Source organism: Triplophysa dalaica, chromosome 5 (assembly GCF_015846415.1).
Source record: "Triplophysa dalaica isolate WHDGS20190420 chromosome 5, ASM1584641v1, whole genome shotgun sequence".
NCBI lineage: Eukaryota > Metazoa > Chordata > Actinopteri > Cypriniformes > Nemacheilidae > Triplophysa > Triplophysa dalaica.
Window position 1 is genome coordinate 24,250,961 of NC_079546.1, and position 21,698 is coordinate 24,272,658.

The following is a 21,698-nucleotide window of genomic DNA, read 5'->3' on the forward strand; positions in this document are numbered from 1 at the left end:
CCCCTTTTAATGTAGGTCTGTGACCGATCGTCAGTGCGCCCCAGAGGTCTTTGTTCTCTTTGGTTCAATGAGAGAAGAGTCTCCCCTCAGACGAGCCCCCAATCCGTAAGAATGTAAACTTCTTATGTCCCCTTGTCTAAACAATATTCTACGGTTGAAGAGTCTAATCGATGGAACACACAGAGTTTCAGGCCTGGAGACAAAGTTTGACACAGACACAAGTGCTTGTTCAATCAGAGTTCAATGTTTATTGTTTTCGGACTATTATTTATATGTTTGAAACAGGAGGTGTCATATAAAACCACCAGAGTGGAAAATCACCAGACTTTCTATTTAGTCTATTCCTCCTGAACAATCAGATATGATCGTATTTAATATTACAATAATAAAACAATTCTCCAAACAATATTAAAACAATTGTCCCTAGGCTTCATTAGGAACCTTGAGATGGAGAACAACAGATACTTATATCAACATAAGACAGCATGACATGATAGAACTTTCAACGAGGTTAAACAACAAGAAAGTAAGGCACATCTAATATGAATGACTACATATGATATATGAACTTTGTATTAAACACAGATGCAATATTTGTAGAGGACAGGACGAAATCCAGATTCTCACACTGACAGCCTTTGAGAAAACGAGCGCTTCAGAAATCGCTCTCTTACTGACATAAAAAGTCGTTCTTATTATAATATTTTTGCCCCTTGTTCTGAATGTGTCCACCCATTGCGCCCCCGCCATTGTTGTTTTCACATGTGTGAAGTTTCAACACTATGGCAAAAGTAGCAAAACTTACAAACTGTTGTGTTGTTGGCTGAACAGAGCAATGTTCCCAGACCCACGAGAGACAAGAGAGATATTGATTTATTTAGTTTTCAATGGAAATCATCCACACTGAACGAGTCAAAGCTGCAAATAAAGACATTGTCTTTACCGGTATTTTTTAACCTCAGGGACCTGCGGCAACTTTAAAGTAGATCAAATGTCACCGTGACACGTTTGTCTGTCACTATTAGGAAGCAATGTGTGTGGCTTGACAACATGCGGCTGGATTGTTCTGTGTAACGTTAATGTGATGCGTTTGTCTTGAGTATCTTCACTTCAGAAAACTGTGTGTATGGTTTTTAACACACAACCCGTTTCTCTCTCCCGAATGTGGTCGTGACCGGACCAACAGGGACCGGAGGGGCTTCGCGAATGGCCCCGGGGTAAGTTGGTGTGCTTATCGAAAACAATGTGTTTGGTGTTCAAAGACGAGACCTAGTTTCTCGTTCGCTTTATGTGATTAAACTTTATTTTATTTGTCGCTGGAAGCACAGGCTCACAGCACGTTTTCTGCTGAAAAGGGGGCGGAGACTAGCAGCTCACTTGCACTTAAAGAGACACACAAACCAAAACAGCGCGTCTCTCCTCACATGCCAAAGTGGGAATGTAGCGCCTGGTATGTTAAAATATCTGTGGTGTTTTTTTAGCTAAAACTTCACAGACACACTCCGGGGACACCAGAGACTTATTTAACATCTGGTGAAACCAGTCGAACAACCTCTCCTTTAACACAATCTGCGAACCTAAGTCAGCTTCTAAAATTCAAATTTCCAAATCATCCTGCTACCATTTCTTATTATTGTCTCAGATAGTATCAAAGATAATAAGCATCAATTGAACCAACACGGTTGATTAGTCAATGTGAATGACATATTCTCTGTGAACCCAGATAAGTTTAAGAGTTTACCTACAAAATTGGGGGAAAGCGGTTGATTTAAAAATTGTAAATGTTAAAAAGGACAGCTGACTCAAAGTTCTTATCAATCAATGTTAATACGTCCCTAGTCAACATGTGATGTCACACCATTCTCATACTTTGACAGCGTGAGTAATATGTGAGTTCATTCATTGCTTTGTATCATACATTTGACTCTGTGTAATCCTCTGAATCCTTGGCCTTGCTAGTGCCATGCTCTTAACTACCACCCATCATCATTTATGAATCACAGTTATTGTGCTGAAGTAAAAGCTTTAAGTGAATGTGCTGTAATTTTATGGGTTCAGTTATTGATCTTGTGAGTAACTTGTACATCAGTAATTCAAATAACTTCGAAAAACAGGACAGCTTCATTAGAGAAAATTGAACAAGTTTAAAGTAGAACAAGTGCAATGCAATCTTGTAAACTTGCCCAGACACAGTGTAACGGCGGGCCAGAGAGTTAGGGCCAATTTTACCCGGAACGGAAAAGATGGCCATAGCCGAGGAAGAAAGACAATAGTCCATCGGTTTAAACATCCCGCACACTTTTATATAATGGTGTAGAAACGGGGAAGGAAACCCTCTGGTTCCGTCACAAAGCACATGGAATACATATTGTCAGTGGTAGAGCGGCCATCACACTTGTACACCTCTAAGCGTTCCACTTAGTGATGGGTCGTTCGTGAACGATTCGTTCATTTTGAACGAATCTTAAATGTGTCTCGGGAAGAACGGGTCGTCTTGTGAAGTGATTCGTTCATTCGCGCATGCGCATTGCACAACACGCTTCGGACGTTTAACAAATGCAAACAGAGCCGGAAAGAGAATTGATTAGTTCACCTCTCGAGTCTTCGGGTTTGAGTCGTTCGTTCATCACGTGACATCCCTGCACGCCAATCAAATGCAGTTGGAGCCGGAAAGAGAATTGATTAGTTCACCTCTCGAGTCTTCGGGTTTGAGTCGTTCGTTCATCACGTGACATCCCTGCACGCCAATCAAATGCAGTTGGAGCCGGAAAGAGAATTGATTAGTTCACCTCTCGAGTCTTCAGGTTTGAGTCGTTCGTTCATCACGTGACATCCCTGCACGCCAATCAAATGCAGTTGGAGCCGGAAAGAGAATTGATTAGTTCACCTCTCGAGTCTTCGGGTTTGAGTCGTTCGTTCATCACGTGACATCCCTGCACGCCAATCAAATGCAGTTTAAGCCGGAAAGAGAATTGATTAGTTCACCTCTCGAGTCTTCGGGTTTGAGTCATTCGTTCATCACGTGACATCCCTGCACGCCAATCAAATGCAGTTAAAGCCGGAAAGAGAATTGATTAGTTCACCTCTCGAGTCTTCGGGTTTGAGTCATTCGTTCATCACGTGACGTCCCTTCACGCTAAATAAATGCATTTAGAGCCGGAAAGAGAATTGATTAGTTCACCTCTCGAGTCTTCGGGTTTGAGTCGTTCGTTCATCACGTGACATCCCTGCACGCCAATCAAATGCAGTTTAAGCCGGAAAGAGAATTGATTAGTTCACCTCTCGAGTCTTCGGGTTTGAGTCATTCGTTCATCACGTGACATCCCTGCACGCCAATCAAATGCAGTTAGAGCCGGAAAGAGAATTGATTAGTTCACCTCTCGAGTCTTCGGGTTCGAGTCGTTCGGTCTTTTGTAATGTGATGTAACAGCTTTGGACAGAGAAATTAGCTAATTTACAACCTTCCTAACAAACGGGTGAATAGCCCAGCTCTATTGTTGTTTATTGATAGAAAAAGACAGTGAAATGACAAATTAATCAAGATAAGAGGTGAGATGAGCTAATGATAGACTAAATACCCATGTAAACAAGTAATTAATATTTTCTTTTTATTGTAGCATTATAATTTTGTATTTGTTGTAATGTGATTAACGTTTGAATAAATAGTAGATTTGTTAGGAAAGTGACATTTTAACATTTTAATTAGACTTTGCTAAAATGAACGAAAGGAACGATATGACTCGAAAAAAGATTCGTTCATTTTGATGAACGAGACTCACATGGGCTAACCCATATGGGGCCTACATGGAACCTGTGTATAGCCCAGAAGACAGCCCACATCAAACCCATCTGGGCCCCATGAATCTTTGCTGGCTTGGATGAATGGAAAGATTTCTTAAAATCAACACACTTGTGCCATGGAACTGTTGTAGAAATGTAATATTGGGATATTCCAAAAATATCAACAAGAAGCATCACTGCCTAGAAGTTAAAGGAGCCAATCATCAATCAGTAAACACTGACAAATCTTTTGAGGCGACCTTGAAAAAGGGGATTTTTGCGCAATTTAAGTTTATCAAACCAAAGTTTATGTTTTATTGTTGATTAAGAAAATGTGCTTTTTAATTGTGATTTTAGAAATATCTGCTGACAAAAGTGTAATCGATTACCAGTTGGATCAACTTAAAATTACTTCAATTGGTAACACTTCAGTTGGTTTCGAGTCACCATCATGGTGATCATTGTTTCCTTGAGATGGGATCTTGACCCTTTTTAAATGAATTTAAATGACTGGTGTTGGTTGTTAAAAAGTATTTCGTACTGTAGTTTGAATCACTGATCTAATTTAGATTGCGTGCGGTGCTGCTGATTATAGAAAAACATTATAGTGGAAGGAAATTAGCATTTTTGTAGTCTACTATTATTTTTAAAAACTTGATGCAAATTTAATCTTACATTTCAGAAGAGTTTAGATGAACACAGTCATCAGGAATCAGTGAATGAATCTCAACATTGATGACAATCAACAGGGAAATTCTGATAAACAGATCAACTGCAAAACATTCTGGTGTTTTATGTTTATAAACTGGATGAGAGCAGAGAATCAAACTAAAAGATAAAGATGATACTGATAATGGATCCTCAACACATCACATCATTTGGTTATTTCTCTAGAAAGACTTCAGTGTTCTTATTTGGATGTGCGTCAGAATCTATAAGCAAAGTTACCATGAGAGCAACAACCATTGAGTCAGTGTTCAAATGTCATGATATGTTAATGTGATTGAATATTTTTTTTTAACAACAATGAATGTTGAAAATATGTTGACTGTTACGACTTGAAGCTGTAATATAAAAGAGGTAAGCAATCCAGCAAACGAATTACAACTTATTTTATTTTATTAATAAACTTAAAACATGGGGTCGTCACATTGACATTTCATCAAAGCAGCGTTACTGTGATCAGTGTTTGCTTTATGTGAGCTCTCTTATTCTAAAGTTGGATAGTCTTTAACCATCAATGTGTGCTTTATTTGTTGTGACAAAGACAATTGCCCAGAAAACACAGAACGTTCCACTAATGTTAGTTTTGGGTCCTTCTGGTTATTTTTTATGAAGCCAAAAAAAACATTTTAAGAAAGTTCTTTTCAGTTTTTTTATATATATATTTGCAACGAGAGAATGACGTTCCCAGAGCCTAGCAGGCAGGTTTTTTAAATCCAAAAAATAACCTTCCATGAAACATATTTTTTATGGTAAAAACTTTCAAAACTTTCAAAAAATAAATGTGCCCTTCAATGGCTGAAAAGAATAAACTAGTTAAGCTAAATAGAATTGCAATCATATATAGATATATATAATGTATATATATATATATATATCCATGTGTATTAAACTTATATATTTTTTATTTGAAACCAGCCATAAATAATTTGAGAAAAACAAATAAAATTGCTCGTAACAAGTTGATGTTAATTTTTAAGTTGTCTAAGGTTTAAGGTTTAAGTATTTTTTTCAAGTTGATCTAAAGTCTCACTTTTTTCAGTGCAAGAATGGGTGGTGGTATCTCTACATTTGTATATATTTACATTTAGTCATTTAGCAGAGGCTTTTATCTAAAGCTTCAGGGAGCAATAAGTAATATGTCATAGTGATGGGAAGTTCGGATCATTTTACTGACTCGGACCTTTGAGTCTCGTTCAGCAAAATGGACGAATCTTTTTTCGAGTCATACCGTTCATTTTAGCAAAATATAATTCAAATATTACAGGTTACTTTCCAAACACATCTACTACTTATGCAAACGTTTATTACATTACAAACAATACAAAACGATAATGTTATAAGAAACATTAAAGATGAATTAATTGTTAACCTGGGTCTTTAGTCTATGATTACCTCACCTCATCTGACAACAAGTCTTCGGGTCTGACGCGTTCGTTCATCACATGACAGCTTCGTAAGCTAAACCAATGCAGCCAGAGCCGGAAAGAGAATTGATTAGTTCACCTCTCGAGTCTTCAGGTTTGAGTCGTTCGTTCATCACGTGACATCCCTGCACGCCAATCAAATGCAGTTAGAGCCGGAAAGAGAATTGATTAGTTCACCTCTCGAGTCTTCGGGTTCGAGTCGTTCGTTCATCACGTGACATCCCTGCACGCCAATCAAATGCAGTTAAAAGCCGGAAAGAGAATTGATTAGTTCACCTCTCGAGTCTTCGGGTTCGAGTCGTTCGTTCTTTTGTAACGTGACCACTTGCCGTATCAGTATAAAATACTATAAAGTAAACATGTAATTTTTGTATGTTGGATTTTATTTAAGGAGTTATCATAAAATAATAAAAATATGTGTAATTATCATTTTTCTAGAAATAAAAATGGTCTGCTCATTTATGTCACTATGTTTTTGTTACTGTTTCTTCAGGATCTGTGTTATTTTATATATAAATAAAAAAATAATATATTGATTGATTTGTCATTTCACTGTCTTTGTCCATCAATAAACAAACACTATGACTAGGCTATATAATAAAAAAATCCAAGCCTAAAATTACAAAGCACTTATAGTTTTTATTCCAATTTTGACCATTTTAAATAGGCAGGCTTGACATATTGGTTTAATATTTGTATAAGAAAATTTGTCAAAAAGGACACAGTGACATAAAGTGGAAGCAAATAACATTTTGAATTTGAATGATTAATGTTAGTTTAACATATTAAGGTTATGATGACTGCAGCTTCAACATTTGTAACCAAACTGACATAAAACTGGAGAGTTAAAGTGATTTACTTAAAAAAAGAGTGTGCTTGGGTCACACAAAGTTCAACTGAAGGACAACTGTCACTCTGGACTGTCACCAGGGTGACCATTTCACACCCACCCCCACTAGGTGAGGGCAGGAGAAGAGCCTCAGACATATTCTAACACCTCAGGAGAATGAGCACTAGAAAAAGGAGTGATATTTGGATTCATTTTGTGGCAACTTCAGCCATTGAAGCAAAATGCAACATATGCAAAAAATGTTTTTCAACAAAAGGAGGAAGCACCTCTAATTTGAGGAGGCACCTTAAATCCTCACATCCTCATGTGCTGTTAGCATATGTTAGAACAGAGAATGAAGATGATAGCCCTGCAGCAGCTGGAGCTGTTTCTACCACCACCACTTTTTCAGCAGGACCTTCGACAGCTTTGGCTGGCATGCTGACCACATCTACCGCATCCAGTACACCAGCAGCACCCACCACCATCCAAGGACCAGTTAGGTCAAGGAGGCCACAACAGCAAACTTCACTGAGCAGTTTTGTAACAAGACCAATGGATCCATTAAGACAAAGCAAACTTGATGAGGCTCTGGTGAGAATGATTGCTTGTGACTTTCAGCCATTTTCTATAGTGGAGGACAAGGGCTTTAAGGAATATTCACATCTTCTGGACCCATCATACAGTCTACCTAGCAGAAAAACATTGTCAAAAACTGTAATGCCTAGGCTGTATGACAAGTTAAGAGGTAATTTAATGGACAAAATCAAGAGTGCCTCTGCTGTTTGTCTCACAACAGACTGCTGGACCTCTTTGACTACAGAGAGTTACATGACTGTGACATGTCATTTCATAGAGGACTTTCAGATGACCTCCTATCTTCTAGACTGCTTTGTTTTGACGGAGAGACACACTGCTTCTCACCTGGCAAGTGAGCTGGCAAGAGTTACAAATGAATGGGGTGTGGGCGACAAAATTGTAGCTTGTGTTACAGACAATGCCAGCAACATTGTTTCAGCCCTGAAAGACCATCTTCACTGGGACCACATACCTTGTTTCGCACATATGCTGAACCTCATTGTCAGAGCTGCATTAAAGGAGGTCCAAGCAATATTGCAAAAGGTCAAGACAATAGTTGAATACTTCCATAGAAGTGCAGTTGCTTCAGACAAGCTCAAGGCCACACAAAAACAGATGGGTCAAGAGACGTTGCGGTTAAAACAGGATGTGGCCACAAGGTGGAATTCAACATATTACATGTTGAAAAGATTTACTGAAATCAAAGATCCAATCATCTACACCCTGGCACTTACTAATGCATCTCTGCCAACCTTGTCGCCAGAGGAATGGAACATTTCAGGAGAAATTTTGGACATTATTAAGCCATTTGAGGAGGTCACCACTGAAGTGAGTGCAGAAAAGTAAGTACAGTTCAACATTTTTTATTATTATTAATTTTAAAACATTTTAAACTCTCTTAATGATCCATGTTTTTCTGTATCCTTATTCCTAACAGAGAAGTATATGAAGTACTGGTTTTGATTTGACTGTAATTAATTTATAAACTATTTGTAATCTTCATAGGTTTGTGACTGCCTCCAAAGTCATTTTGATGATAAGAGGTCTTCAAAGGATTGTCACCCGATATCAAAGAAATCCCTCCAGCTCTGAGCATGTTAAAAAACTAGTGGATTCCCTGATGTTGGAAATGACCAAGAGGTTTGGCAAAGTAGAACACATTCAGAAGCTTGCTGATGCTACTTGCCTGGACCCAAGGTTCAAAAAGCAAGCTTTTGTCAATCAGCAGGCAGCAGAAGAGACAGTAAAGAGGGTTACAGCAGCTGCAGGAGCTATGAACACTGTTCAGAGTGAGGAAGAGAATACTTCAGAAGGTGTCACTGGTGCGACTGCCAGTGCAGGGGCCATGTTTTGGGAAGACTTTGACGAGAGGGTAGCAAGCTTGAGGCCTTCTGCTACCACTTCTAAGACGTCAGATGCTATGATGGAGATGCGGGCCTACCTTGCAGAGCCCCTCTTATCCCGCACATCAGACCCCCTGGCCTGGTGGAGGAGCTGTTTACCAGTATACAAAACCCTTTCTGAGGTCATGAAGGCAAGACTTTGCATTGTGGCCACATCTGTTCCATCTGAAATAATTTTTTCTAAAACTGGGCAGATTATCTCGGAAAGAAGAAACAGACTCAGCCCATCCAAGGTCCGGGAGCTTGTATTTTTGAATGCAAACATGGCTTAAAGAATGTTCAAAAATATAGCCACAGTGTGTTATTTATTTAAGCTTATTTATTTTATTTTTATAAAAAGCCTAGCTTGTTGTGCAATATTTTGTTTTAGTTTTTCTTAAGGCTCTGTGGATTTAGTTTATTTGCATTTTCTTGTATTTTTTTATTTAAATTGTTTTAATTTATTTTGGAATAGTAATCCTCTTTGCTTAAGCTTTTCTGAAACAAAAATAAAAAATAAATACCATTCAAGAGTGTGTACACAGTGTTAATGTCTAAAGTATCTTATGTTACAAAAGTATAGTAAGTAACACTAAAGTCTAATCTAAAGGGCTAACTCAAAGGAAATTAATTCAACAAGTTATTGTATTTTATGAAGATTAGACTTATTGTTTTTAAAGCATAACCAACTCTTTAATATCTTTATTTCCAATTCAGTGTTATGGAAAAGAACCATCGAGACATAACAACATAAAGACAATAATTAGAGCCCGGAAATGACTGTGCATATGCACCAGTTTGAATGGAATGTTGTAAATGAACTAATTTCTCTGTCAAAAAGCTGTCACGTCACGTGACAAAAGAACGAACGACTCAAACCCGAAGACTCGAGAGGTGAACTAATCAATTCTCTTTCCGGCTTTTAACTGCATTTGATTGGCGTGCAGGGATGTCACGTGATGAACGAACGACTCAAACCCGAAGACTCGAGAGGTGAACTAATCAATTCTCTTTCCGGCTCCAACTGCATTTGTTAAACGTCCGGAGCGTGTTGCGCAATGCGCATGCGCGACTGAACGAATCACTTCCCAAGACGACCCGTTCTTCCCGAGTCACATTTAAGATTCGTTCAAAATGAACGAATCGTTCACGAACGACCCATCACTAATATGTCATACAGGAGCAGTAATACAACAGGTGCTGTTACAATACTGGTTTCAACAAAAGCTAGAGCACTACCTGTTGAGAGAAAGAGAGAGGGTTATATATACATATATATATATATATTTGTTTCATTTGTCTGTGATGCAGAGAGTCTCATAAATGAGTGTTTGAATCAACTGGCTTATTGAAACGACATGTGCTGGGACTTCTCTGAGTGATCAGACTTACAGTGTTTGAACAACAGACATAAAGCAAACATCCTATAGACTTACAATGGAGAATGATTCAATTCTTTAGCTGACACATATGAAAAACGACACACACACACAAGTTCTGTTCTCCCTCGTGTTCTCATTTTACTTACAGACTATTGTGTTTAAAAAATCAGATTCAGGCAGACAATTTTAAAGCTGAAAGATGTGCTGAAAGAGTTAAACAAACACACATCACTATCACACCACAGAAGTGCTAAAATCAGGAACTCTAAAAATACACCTATACGTCCTGTCATTCAACTGTTACTAAGAAAACTAAATTGTGTCAGAAATAACAATATTGTGTATCACAGATAGTAGCAGACACACATCTGTTCATGTTGAACCATGTCTGGTACAGATGAAGTTGAGTTTGTGAGATCGAGGAAGGCTGATCCAGAGATGATCTCCTCCAGACTGAATCGCTCCAGCTCTGTGTTCACCGCTGCAGTCCTTCAGTTGAATCTGAACCCATGGAGCCCAATTCTGATAGCAGACGACCTCTCCTCGTACCCAGATCCAGAGATTCATGAGACAGTAATAGTGTAACCCCATCCACACCTCAGCAGTCGAGGCCTCATGAAGAACATCAGTCACCATGAGCTGAATCTCCTGTGAATCCACTGAAACCAGATCCACATGATTCTCTCTGCAGTATCTCACAGCTTCAGTCCAGCTCAGATTCTTCTGGATCAATATCAGCTCATCTGAACACAATAAACACAAACAACTGAATATAAGAACAAAACATAAACACTGAGACTGAACTGAGATCAGTTTCATCATGAAACTACACTTCAACATTGCAGACAATGATTCCAAATCACACATTGTATAAATAATGAGTGTTGTTATGTTGGATGATGCATAAATACTGTCATATATTCAATATGAGATAACACATGTTGACATTAAACTATGAAATGAAATGTTGTAAAATTAATTAATAAAAATAAACTCACATTGTAAAAAGTAATACCTTATATGGCCACAGACTACAAGCACAGATTACAAATTATTTCAATTACAACACCAACTTTGAGTCTCATGCTGTTCCTGTCATTCACCCTGTTAAAACACATGTTGTAGTCATCTATCGTCCCCCAGGGCACCTTGGACTTTTCTCGGAGGAGTTGGATGCACTTTTGTCAACCTTCCCCGAGGACGGTACTCCTCTGGTGGTACTTGGAGACTTTATCATCCACCTTAAAAAAACCACAGGCTGCCGACTCCAACAACCTGACTGCATCGTTTGACCTCAAGCGGGTTCCAACTTCAGCGACTCATGAATCTGGTAATCAACTTGATCTTATCTACACACGCTATTGCTTCACCCATCACTCCCAGGTAGCCCCACTGCACAAGTCAGATCATTTCCTCATAACTCTTGATCTCGACTTAACTTCTGCAGACACTACACATGATTCCCCACTGGTCACATTCCGACGCAACCTACGATCACTCTCTCCCTTCCACTTATCCTCTGCGTTGTCTGCCACTTTCCCTCCCCGAGAACAGATCTCTCTCCTTGATGCTTACACCGTCACCCACACCCTTTGCTCCACACTAACCTCCTGCTTAGACATCTTATTCCCTCTTAGATCTAGGCCATCTCGTGCATCTCCTTCTGCCCCCTGGTTATCTGATGTTCTCCTTGAACATCGTGCCATTCTCAGGTCTGCTGCGAGAAAGTGCCGCAAATCAAAAGAAACTTGCTGACCTCTCTCTCTATCAGTCTATTCTCTCTTCCTTCTCTGCGGATGTCTCCTCGGCAAAAACCCAATACTACCACACTAAAATCAACAACTCTCCTGACCCTCGTACAATCATTAAAACCTTTTCTGCTCTACTTTGCCCCACTATCCCCTCACCTCCATCGGACTAACAGCTGACGATTTTGCGTCGTTCTTTGTAAAGAAAACGACCACCATCAGCAATCAATTCTCTGCACCACCGCCTCTTGACCACGCCCAACCCCCAGACACATGCTTGTTCCCTTTGTTCTCTCTCCTATCTGAAGAGGACGTTTCCAAGGTCATTTCTTCTAACCATCCGACTACCTGCCCCCTAGATCCCATCCCAACTCATCTCCTCCAGGCCATCTCTGCATGGCCTGGAGGAGAGAACTCCAAGAAGTGTTGTATGTAACCAGCTCTCATCCTTTCTCACCCAGAACAACCTCTTGGACTGCAACAAGTCTGGTTTCAAGATAGGTCATTCCACTGAGACTGCGCTGCTCTCTGTTATTGAAGCGCAGAGACTGAAAAGAGCTTCCTTAACTCATCTGTTCTCATCCTACTGGATCTATCTGCCGACTTTAACACTGTTAACCATCACATCGTCCTGTCCACTCTCAAGGCTATGGGGGTCTCCTGAATGTTGCTACAATGGTTCAGGTCTTACGTCTCAGCTAGGTCATTTAGTGTATCCTGGAGAGGCGTCTGAGTCCCAACATTTCGACACAGGTGTGCCTCAGGGCTCAGTGCTTGGCCCGTTATTATTCTCTGTATACATGACATCCTTAGGCTCTGTCCATCACTTCTTCCAGAAAGTAAAAGGCAAGAATATTTTTTAATAGTCGTGGCTTCTTGCGTCATCTGGTAAGGTCACAGTTTTAGAAGGGAAGGAATTCATTTGTTTTATTCTCATTTACGAAATATATATGTGTGGTTTTTTTTCTGTATGCTTCTTTCATTTAATGTCTCCGTGTTTCTGGCATTTTTTTCCAAAAGTTTTGACCAAGATAAATTCATCTCAGACCCTTTTGTGACTGATAATTTTTAGGTAAATTATACCTTCTCTGAATAATATTTTAAAGTTAAATTATTCTTTATGATTATTTGTTATTCAGTACTAATTAAATAGACCTTATTATCTTAAAGTCAATATTTGCATTTACGCAATTATATTGTATACATTTTAGGCAATAAAATTTACAGAAATCTACTGACTTTTAATAAATTGTTTTTTATTAAAAAAAATGCTTGTAATCTGTTTCCATAATTTTTACTTTTTACAGTGCACGATCTGCCTCGCTTACATTCTTTAGTGTCCCATTATCAGCAGGAGTGGTTTCTAACAGGGTGGAGTTAGAATTCTGAGCGATTACTTATAAAGCTACATTTTGAAATTAAAAAAAGATGTGAATGAACTGAGATTTGAATAATGAAGAAACTTTTGTCACAATTAAACTTTTGTTACTCACCATCATGACACACAAAGGGCTTAGAGAAACTGCAACCAGCATCATTCCACTGACCCCTCCATTCATCATTCATTCTGATCTGTGTACAGAAACCTGTATCAGATGATCCACCATTAGGTTCATCAGACCTCCAGTATCTGAAGCCAGAGTCAGTGTTATCTGACCACTCCCACGAGTCTCTGAACAGACCAATCCAGACAGATGTGTGAGGATCATTAATGATGTTGTGGATCAGTTGATGGTCAGTCTGGTTCCTCACACTGATCAGATCAGTATGATACTGTCTGCAGAAACTCTGAGCTTCTCTCCATGTTTTAGTAGAAGTGTAGATGATGTATGTTTTACTGTTGTCTGTTGAAGAAAATAAAGATTCAAGTCTCATGATTTTCATTCATTCTTACTTCAATTACAGTTTAGGGGTGAATGTTCAGAAACTCTTTTCTTCTGAATATCTTCAGTTAATGCAGAATGTGTTTGATTCTCTCTTTACATCTGTTTGGATTTCTCTCAGTCAATCAGGTTACAGCATCGAGTTCATCACACACCATTAGATTAACACATCCATGTGAGATTAGAGTCATGTAATGATTTGTGAAGTGAAGGTTTGCTGTCACTCACCGTTGTAGCAGATAAATCTCATGTTCTCATTACAGTTCTGCTGACGCCATGTTCCATTTCTCATAACAGCACAATCATGTCGGTCATTTGATGGTCCAGATTCCCAGTTTGTATAGTTCACAGGATCACCCAGAGACCACTTCCATTTATAAACACCTGTATTCTTCAGTCCAATCCAGACACTCACATTGTTCTTGATACCCTTCATCAGTTGTTTCAGTTCTTCAGTGTTCTTCAGCTCGTTCATGTCATAGATGTTGTTGACTGTGGCCAGATCTTTATAGTTCTCTCTGCAGTATCTCTGAGCTTCAGTCCAGTTCTTCTTCATGTTTATATAGTGATAGCGGCGCTGAGAGCATTCAGATATTGAACAGAGAGCTGAAAGAGAGAGTTTAAGTCTTTATTAAATCACTGAATCTATTGTAATGACATTATAAAACAAACATAAAAGCAGAAACACAAACTCACCGATGAAAAGAAGACTGAAATATAGATTTTGAGCCATTTCTGAGGAACAAACACAGTTTTGTTAAGCATCATTGATTCTTTCAAAGAATGTCAAATGTCACAAAGAAATGTGTGAATGTGATATGAACTTTTGTTACGTGTCTGTCTGTCGTGTTTTGTAAATGTATCTCTTCTTAATAAAGTTTTATTAGAAGTTATTTTCAGATGAATTCACAATGTTTATAAAACAGAATGATGAAAAGAATGATTTTATTATAAATGAGAATGTAAATAGTTCTTACTTTTCATCTCTTGTGCTGCTGTTTGTCTCTCTGTGTGTGTTTATATGTCATTATATTATATCTTCAACACATCACATCATTTGTTCATTTCACTAGATGAGTCATTTTCATATTTCATTTCCTTCTTTGGGTCCATTCGGCCGTTTGCTTCAGAAAGTCTTATTTCCATATTTCTGAGGTCAGTTTTCTTTTTTGCATATTTTGTGTCAGTTGACGTCAGACAAATAAATTGGAATGTTCTGATATGTTTTTTCTGAACTAACCCAAACCCAACAGAAATAAAAGTACAGCTTTGGTGCAGCTCCCCTCCAAACAAAACAATTCTAAAAGACGTCTTTCCAATGTCGTTGATGACGTTGTCATGATTCCGCTATCATGTCATGTTTAGTCATGTTTATTCTTGTTCTTGCAGCGTCATGGCATAGCCTTGGGTTTGGAGTGAGAAGGACATGTCTTTGCTAATATATTGGCTTTCATGTGCGTTCTCGTGGGTGTTTCCCGCCCTTTTGTATCGTTAGTGATTCATTACCCACTCCTGCCCCTCGTTAATTATTCTGCGTTAGTCCCCTTTAAAACATCCTCGTGTTCATTGCCCTGTGCTCGTTCATTGTACGTATAAGCTGTACCTTGTCTGTGTTTCATGGCTTGTCTATGCCGTATCAAGCCTTGTCTGCGTTGTGCTACTTGTTGTCCTAATTGTTTATTTTCTTAGTTTAGTCAGTCCGTGTCCTTGTCTTAGTTAATAGTTTTACCCTGTCTTGTTTTCTCCCTCGTGGGTTTTGTTTTAACTTTTGTATAACCTGCGCATGCTGCAAACAGTAGAATGTGTGCTGACCGATAGCAGTGCAGTCTCAGTGGAGTGGTTTGTTTTGAAGCTAGACTGCTTGTCATCCAGTAGTTTGTTCTGTGATAGGTAGTGAGACACCTGGTTGAAAGCTGCCCATCCAAGTGTTTTTGCTATAAATGGAAGGAGAGAGACAGGTCTTTAACTGTCAGGAGTATAGGGGTCCAATGTGGGTTTCTACAGAAGGGGTGTGACCTGGGCCTGTTTGAATGTGGATGGAAAAGTGCCGGTGAGAGCAGTGAGGTGTTTTGTGTCTTAATAAATATCTGTTTAACCCCTTCATCCCCGTGTATGCCTGCAATTGGGTTTTCTCTTTCAAAACCATGACAGATCCTGACAGATGTCACCTGAGGAGCCAGAATGTAAGTTTTTACAACGTCTGTTTATGATGTCTTCTGAACGTCAACTTCTCTTCCCATCACTCTGGTACAAGTTGATCTTGGTATCATCTGTCCATAGGATGTTGTTCCAGAACTGTGAAGGCTTTTTTAGATGTCGTTTGGCAAACTCTAATCTGGCCTTCCTGTTTTTGAGGCTCACCAATGGTTTACATCTTGTGGTGAACCCTCTATATACACTCTGGTAAAGTCTAATCTTGATTGTTGACTTTGACACACATAAACCTACCTCCTGGAGAGTGTTCTTGATCTGGCCATCTGTTGTGATTATATAAATATACTACTATATATAATATACAGTATATACTGAATGTCCCAATATTTATGGTCCTGACTGAATATTGACTTCCTGGATGGATGCAGACTCTATCCACGTGAGATTTCAAAGTATCACAAGACTAATTCAAGATCATGGAGCAGTTGCAGGATGTCATATGCTGTCTGTGTAGTGAGGTGTTGATGTTTGCGAGTGTGCTGGATATGGCCTGAAGGAGATTGGAGGGGATTGGGTCAAGGGGACAGGTGGTGGGATGGCTGGAGAGAAGTCTGGTTACTTCAGTGTCAGTCAGTGGGGTTGTGAGGAGAGTTTGATGGTTGAAGTGAGGGTGGTGTGCACAGAGGTCTGAGTTGCTGAGAAGTAGTCTCTGATGGATAATGTTTAGGCAATGTAATGCGGTCAGCTGTTATAAATGGGGGTGTTTTATACTGACCGTTTTATAATATTGATTTTTTGTATTTGTATTGCGTGTTATGTTGGTGAGTAATGTATTGCTGTGTTGGTCTTAGTCTGGACTAGCAGCTTGAAACTGTCTCATGTTGTAAGTGTCATGATGCGATGATATTATCTCACTTCTATAGGAGAGCACAGTAAAAATTCTGGTGTGTGAGGGGAATTTTTTACACATTCAGTTCTTTCCTCATTCATTTGCCTGAAGCTCCCAAAAAAGTCCGCATTCCAATGTTCGGATTTGCATGAGATGTGAATTGGGTGCTGCTCTTAACGAAAAACTAAAAACTAAAGGAACCCAGTGTTCCTTTAGTTTTCCCTATATCTGTCCTGATAAGTGAACGCAAAACTAAGGCCCTTTCCAGTCGTACGGCAAAGCTATCTAATCTAATACCTTTTAGACGTCATTCTGAGAATGACAGGGGTAAAAAACTAAAAACAGTTACTATTCAATTAGCACTTTTAAACATCCGTTCACTAAAAAACAAATCCTTCTTGGTCACGACATCATCACCAGTAACAAACTGGACTTAATGTTTCTAAATGAAACTTGGTTAGATGACGGTTGTAGTGCTACAATCCTCAATGAATCTGCCCCCCCAAACTTTACTTTTATAAATGTTTGCAGAGCTGTTAGGAGAGGTGGAGGAGCTGCTCTATTTAAAGATCTCTTTGACTGCAAGCAAGTATTACTTGGTGACTACCTGTCCTTTGAATACTTGAGTATTGCTTTAAAAGGTGCACCACGCATTCTGTTTACAATTATTTACAGACCTCCCAAATACTCCCCAGTCTTTGTTGATGATTTTTCAGAACTGCTATCAGCTATTTCCTCAGAATTTGACTGCTTTGTTATTGCTGGAGATTTTAATATTCATGTAGAATAGACAGAAAACAACACTGCAAATGAACTTTTAAATGTTTTAAACACTTTTGATCTGATCCAGCATGTGCACGATCCCACACACAATCGTGGACACACTCTGGATCTGCTCATTAGCAAAGGTCTAAACATTTCATCCACTATTATTAGAGATGTGGCACTGTCTGATTATTTCTGTATTTTCTTTGATATATCAATCAGTCCTGCCACTGAGGACAGACCCGTCTCTATAAAAAAGAGATTCATTAATGAGAACACCAGTGAGCTATTTATGAATGCTATGTCTCTGTCACTGAGTATATCTGCAGACTCTATGGATGTTCTTCTCGATAGCTTTAATGCAAAAGTCAAAAATGCTATAGATGCCATTGCTCCAGTAAAGGTCAAGGCGATAACTGACAGGCGTAAAGCACCCTGGAGAAACACACCAGCAGTACAAAGCATGAAAAGAACATGCGGAAAGGCTGAGCGTATGTGCCAGACTTGAAGTTCACTATAACATCTATAAAGACAGTCTGCATGCATTCAATGTTGACTTAGGCAAAGCTAGACAGAACTTTTTTCTCTAACATTATAAACTCCAAAATTAATAACACTCGCACCCTTTTGCTACTGTAGAGAGACTAACAAATCCCCCTAGTCAAGTTCCGAGGGAAATGCTGTCTGATGACAAATGCAATGAGTTTGTAACTTTTTTCCTTCAAAAGATCAGTAATATCAGAATGGAAATCAGCAAAGCTCCATGCGGTATTTCGGTCCGTCTGACTTCAGTACATCAGAAATTAGTTACTTTGTCTGAATTTCAGACAATTGATCTCAAAGCCCTGGAGGAAACGGTACAGCATCTTAAGGCATCAACTTGCAGCCTTGACACACTTCCCACATCCTTTTTTAAAAGAGTGTTTAACTGTTTGGAAGCAGATCTCCTAAAAATAGTTAATACCTCACTGCTCTCAGGAACTTTCCCAGAGTCCCTAAAAAATGCAGTTGTCAAACCTCTTCTAAAACAGGGCAATCTAGACAAAACCTTACTGTCTAACTACAGACCAATATCAAATCTTCCTTTTATAGGCAAGATCATAGAAAAGGTTGTCTTCAATCAGCTGACTAAATTCCTGAACTCAAATGGCTACCTGGACAATCATGAGTCTGGTTTCCGTCAGCATCATAGCACAGAGACAGTGCTCATAAAGATAATTAATGATATTCCATTGAATTCTGATTCAGGCAAAATATCAGTTCTGGTTTTACTAGATCTCAGTGCTGCTTTTGACACGGTAGATCACACCATACTCCTACATAGGCTGGAAAACTGGGTAGGGCTTTCTGGATTGGTACTTAAATGGTTTGGGTCATACCTTAAAGGGAGAGGTTACTATGTGAACATAGGCAACCATACATCTGACTGGACACCCATGACTTGTGGTGTTCCGCAGGGCTCAATTCTTGCTCTGCTCCTCTTCAATTTATATATGCTCCCACTTGGCCAAATTATCAAAAAGTACCAAATTGCCTACAGCTATGCAGATGACACTCAGATCTATCTAGCCCTCTCACCCAATGACTACAGGCCTATTGACTTTCTTTGCAAATGCATCAATGAAATTAACAGCTGTATATGTCAAAACTTCCTTCAGTTAAATAAAACAAAACTGAAGTCATTGTTTTTGGTAACAAGGATGAAACTAACAAGGTAAACACATACCTTGACTTAAGAGGTCTAAAGACACAAAGTAAGGTAAAACATCTTGGTGTCATTTTAGAGTCTGACCTTAGTTTCATCAGTCATGTCAAAGCAATAAGCAGATCAGCCTACTACCATCTCAGAAACATAGCCAGAATCAGATGTTTTGTCTCAAGCCAAGATTTAGAGAAACTAGTCCATGCTTTCATCACCAGCAGGGTGGATTACTGTAATGGACTCCTTACAGGTCTTCCCAAAAAGACCATCAGACACCTGCAGCTCATACAGAACGCTGCTACCAGGATTCTGACCAGAACCAAAAAATCTGAGCATATCACTCCAATCCTCAGGTCCTTACACTGGTTACCAGTTACTTTTAGAATCAACTTCAAAGTATTATTAATTGTCTATAAATCACTCAATGGTCTAGGACCTAAATACATCTCAGATATGCTCATTGAATATAAACCAAACAGACTTCTCAGATCATCAGGATCAACTCAGTTTAGCGAGTCAGCGTTTAGTCATTACGCCACCCGTAGCTGGAATCTGCTTCCAGAAGACATAAAACGTTCACCAACAGAAGATACTTTTAAATCCAGATTAAAAACACACTTGTTTAGCTGTTCATTCACAACCTGAGCACTGTGCTGCTTTACATCAACTGCACTTTTATTTCTAATTTATTTTTATTTTACTATTATTCTTTTTATATATACACTCACATTTTTTTAATCAATTTTATTGCTTTTTTATTGTTTCTTAAAAATCTAAAGTTTTTGTGATCTTAAATCATTTGCATTTTAAAGATAAATTTTATTTCTTTCTGTCAATCATACAGGCACATGGCTTCTCATATCACTGTTATGCCGACGACTCCCAGATCTACATCTCGTTTCACCCAGACGATACCACTGTAGCAGCTCGCATTACAGCCTGCCTCGAGGACATCTCAGCTTGGATGAAAGACCATCACCTCCAGCTGAACCCTGCCAAGACCAAACTACTCGTGTTTCCGGCACACCCTACGGTCCAACACGATTTCAACATCCATCTTTGCAATACCACAATCACCCATTCCAAAACAGCCAGGAACCTCGGAGTCATATTTGATGAACAGCTGTCCTTCTATGATCACATTGCAATGACAACACGGTCATGCCGATATGCCTTATTCAACATTAGAAAGATCAGACCCTATCTCACGGAGCATGCAGCACAACTCCTTGTCCAGGCCCTGGTAATCTCAAGGTTGGACTACTGCAATGCTCTCCTTGCTGGTCTTCCTGCAAAGGCTATCAAACCACTTCAGCTGGTTCAGAACGCAGTATCACGCCTCGTCTTCCAACAGCCCAAAAGGGCTTAGGTGACTCCCCTTTTCATCTCTCTTCACTGGCTACTGGTTGCAGCCCGTATCAGATTCAAGTCACTAATGCTTGCCTACAGGACTATCACTGGATCTGCACCGGCTTACTTCCACACTCTCCTGCACTCCTACACCCCATCAAGATCCCTGCGTTCAGCAAACCAGCGGCGGCTTGTATTGCCTTCCCATAAGGGCAGTTAATCGCTCTCCCGCTCTTTCTCATTCACAACTCCTTCCTGGTGGAACATTCTTCCTATCTCTGTCCGTTCAACCACATCTCTCACAACATTTAAAAAACTACTTAAAACCCATTTCTTCTGTGAATACTTGACAAGAAAAAAAAAAATACACTAACCCTTTCTCTCAACAGGTAGTGGTCTAGCTTTTGTTGAAACCAGTAACTTTTTATTGGCACCTAATGTATTATGGCTCCAGTATGAACTATCGCTTACTGCTCCTAAACTCTTTGTAAGTCGCTTTGGATAAAAGCGTCTGCTAAATGTCTAAATGTAAATGTAAATGTAAATGTCAATCATTTTATGTAAAGCACCTTGAATTGCACTTGTGTATGAAATGTGCTATATAAATATACTTGCCTTGCCTGCCTATAACGAAGATAACCCACAGGAGGAGAAGAGGGTCTTACCATTGGTACCGGAATATTCAAGATTTAATATGGGAGTGGCAAGGGAGATCATAGGAAATTTTACCTTAATCTCAAAAAACACGTGGTTTGGAGAAGATTTCAGGATGGTAACCCCATACAAAAGGTAGGGATTGGTTAGTGAGTAGCAGAATGGAAAGTGGGGTCAAAAGATCGAGAGAATACCATAAAAGATATCTAAGAAGGGGAGAGCAAGCGGTCTGCAAAGAGATAGGGAAACCGGTACCCTTGAATATTAAGAACTGCATCTACCTCATCCGATGCAAGAAATGTGGAAAAAGATATGTGGGGGAGACAAGAAATTCTATCAGAACTAGAATGTCAGCGCATAGGTATAATATCAACCACAGAGTACAGGTAAAGGGCCACATAACTATGCACTTCATTGAACAAGAAGTCAAAAATATTTGGGTCACGGGACT

At 39.2% G+C, this 21,698-nt stretch overlaps 2 protein-coding genes across 2 annotated transcripts; one reads left to right on the plus strand and one right to left on the minus strand.

Moving 5' to 3' along the window:
- Positions 1-7,197: 7,197 nt before the first annotated feature.
- LOC130420442 (E3 SUMO-protein ligase ZBED1-like) lies at positions 7,198-9,013 on the plus strand. Its single transcript, XM_056747729.1, has 2 exons — positions 7,198-8,180; positions 8,344-9,013. Exons 1-2 carry the CDS (start codon positions 7,198-7,200, stop codon positions 9,011-9,013), a joined length of 1,653 nt encoding a protein of 550 aa, XP_056603707.1.
- A 1,461-nt stretch (positions 9,014-10,474) lies between these two features.
- On the minus strand, positions 10,475-14,475 carry LOC130420443 (secretory phospholipase A2 receptor-like). Its single transcript, XM_056747730.1, has 4 exons — positions 14,430-14,475; positions 13,962-14,339; positions 13,344-13,694; positions 10,475-10,845 (listed from the first exon to the last, which is right to left on the minus strand). The coding sequence occupies exons 1-4, from the start codon at positions 14,464-14,466 to the stop codon at positions 10,475-10,477; spliced, it is 1,137 nt and encodes a 378-aa protein (XP_056603708.1). The 5' UTR covers positions 14,467-14,475.
- Positions 14,476-21,698: the final 7,223 nt, after the last annotated feature.

Coding starts and splice junctions, on each gene's coding strand:
- LOC130420442 (XM_056747729.1), top strand. CDS start 7,198: ATGCTGACCACATCTACCGCATCCAGTACACCAGCAGCACCCACCACC. Junction 8,181..8,343: donor ACTGAAGTGAGTGCAGAAAA/GTAAGTACAGTT, acceptor TAATCTTCATAG/GTTTGTGACTGCCTCCAAAG.
- LOC130420443 (XM_056747730.1), bottom strand. CDS start 14,466: ATGGCTCAAAATCTATATTTCAGTCTTCTTTTCATCG. Junction 13,695..13,961: donor GAGATTTATCTGCTACAACG/GTGAGTGACAGC, acceptor TTTCTTCAACAG/ACAACAGTAAAACATACATC. Junction 10,846..13,343: donor GCCCTTTGTGTGTCATGATG/GTGAGTAACAAA, acceptor TATTGTGTTCAG/ATGAGCTGATATTGATCCAG.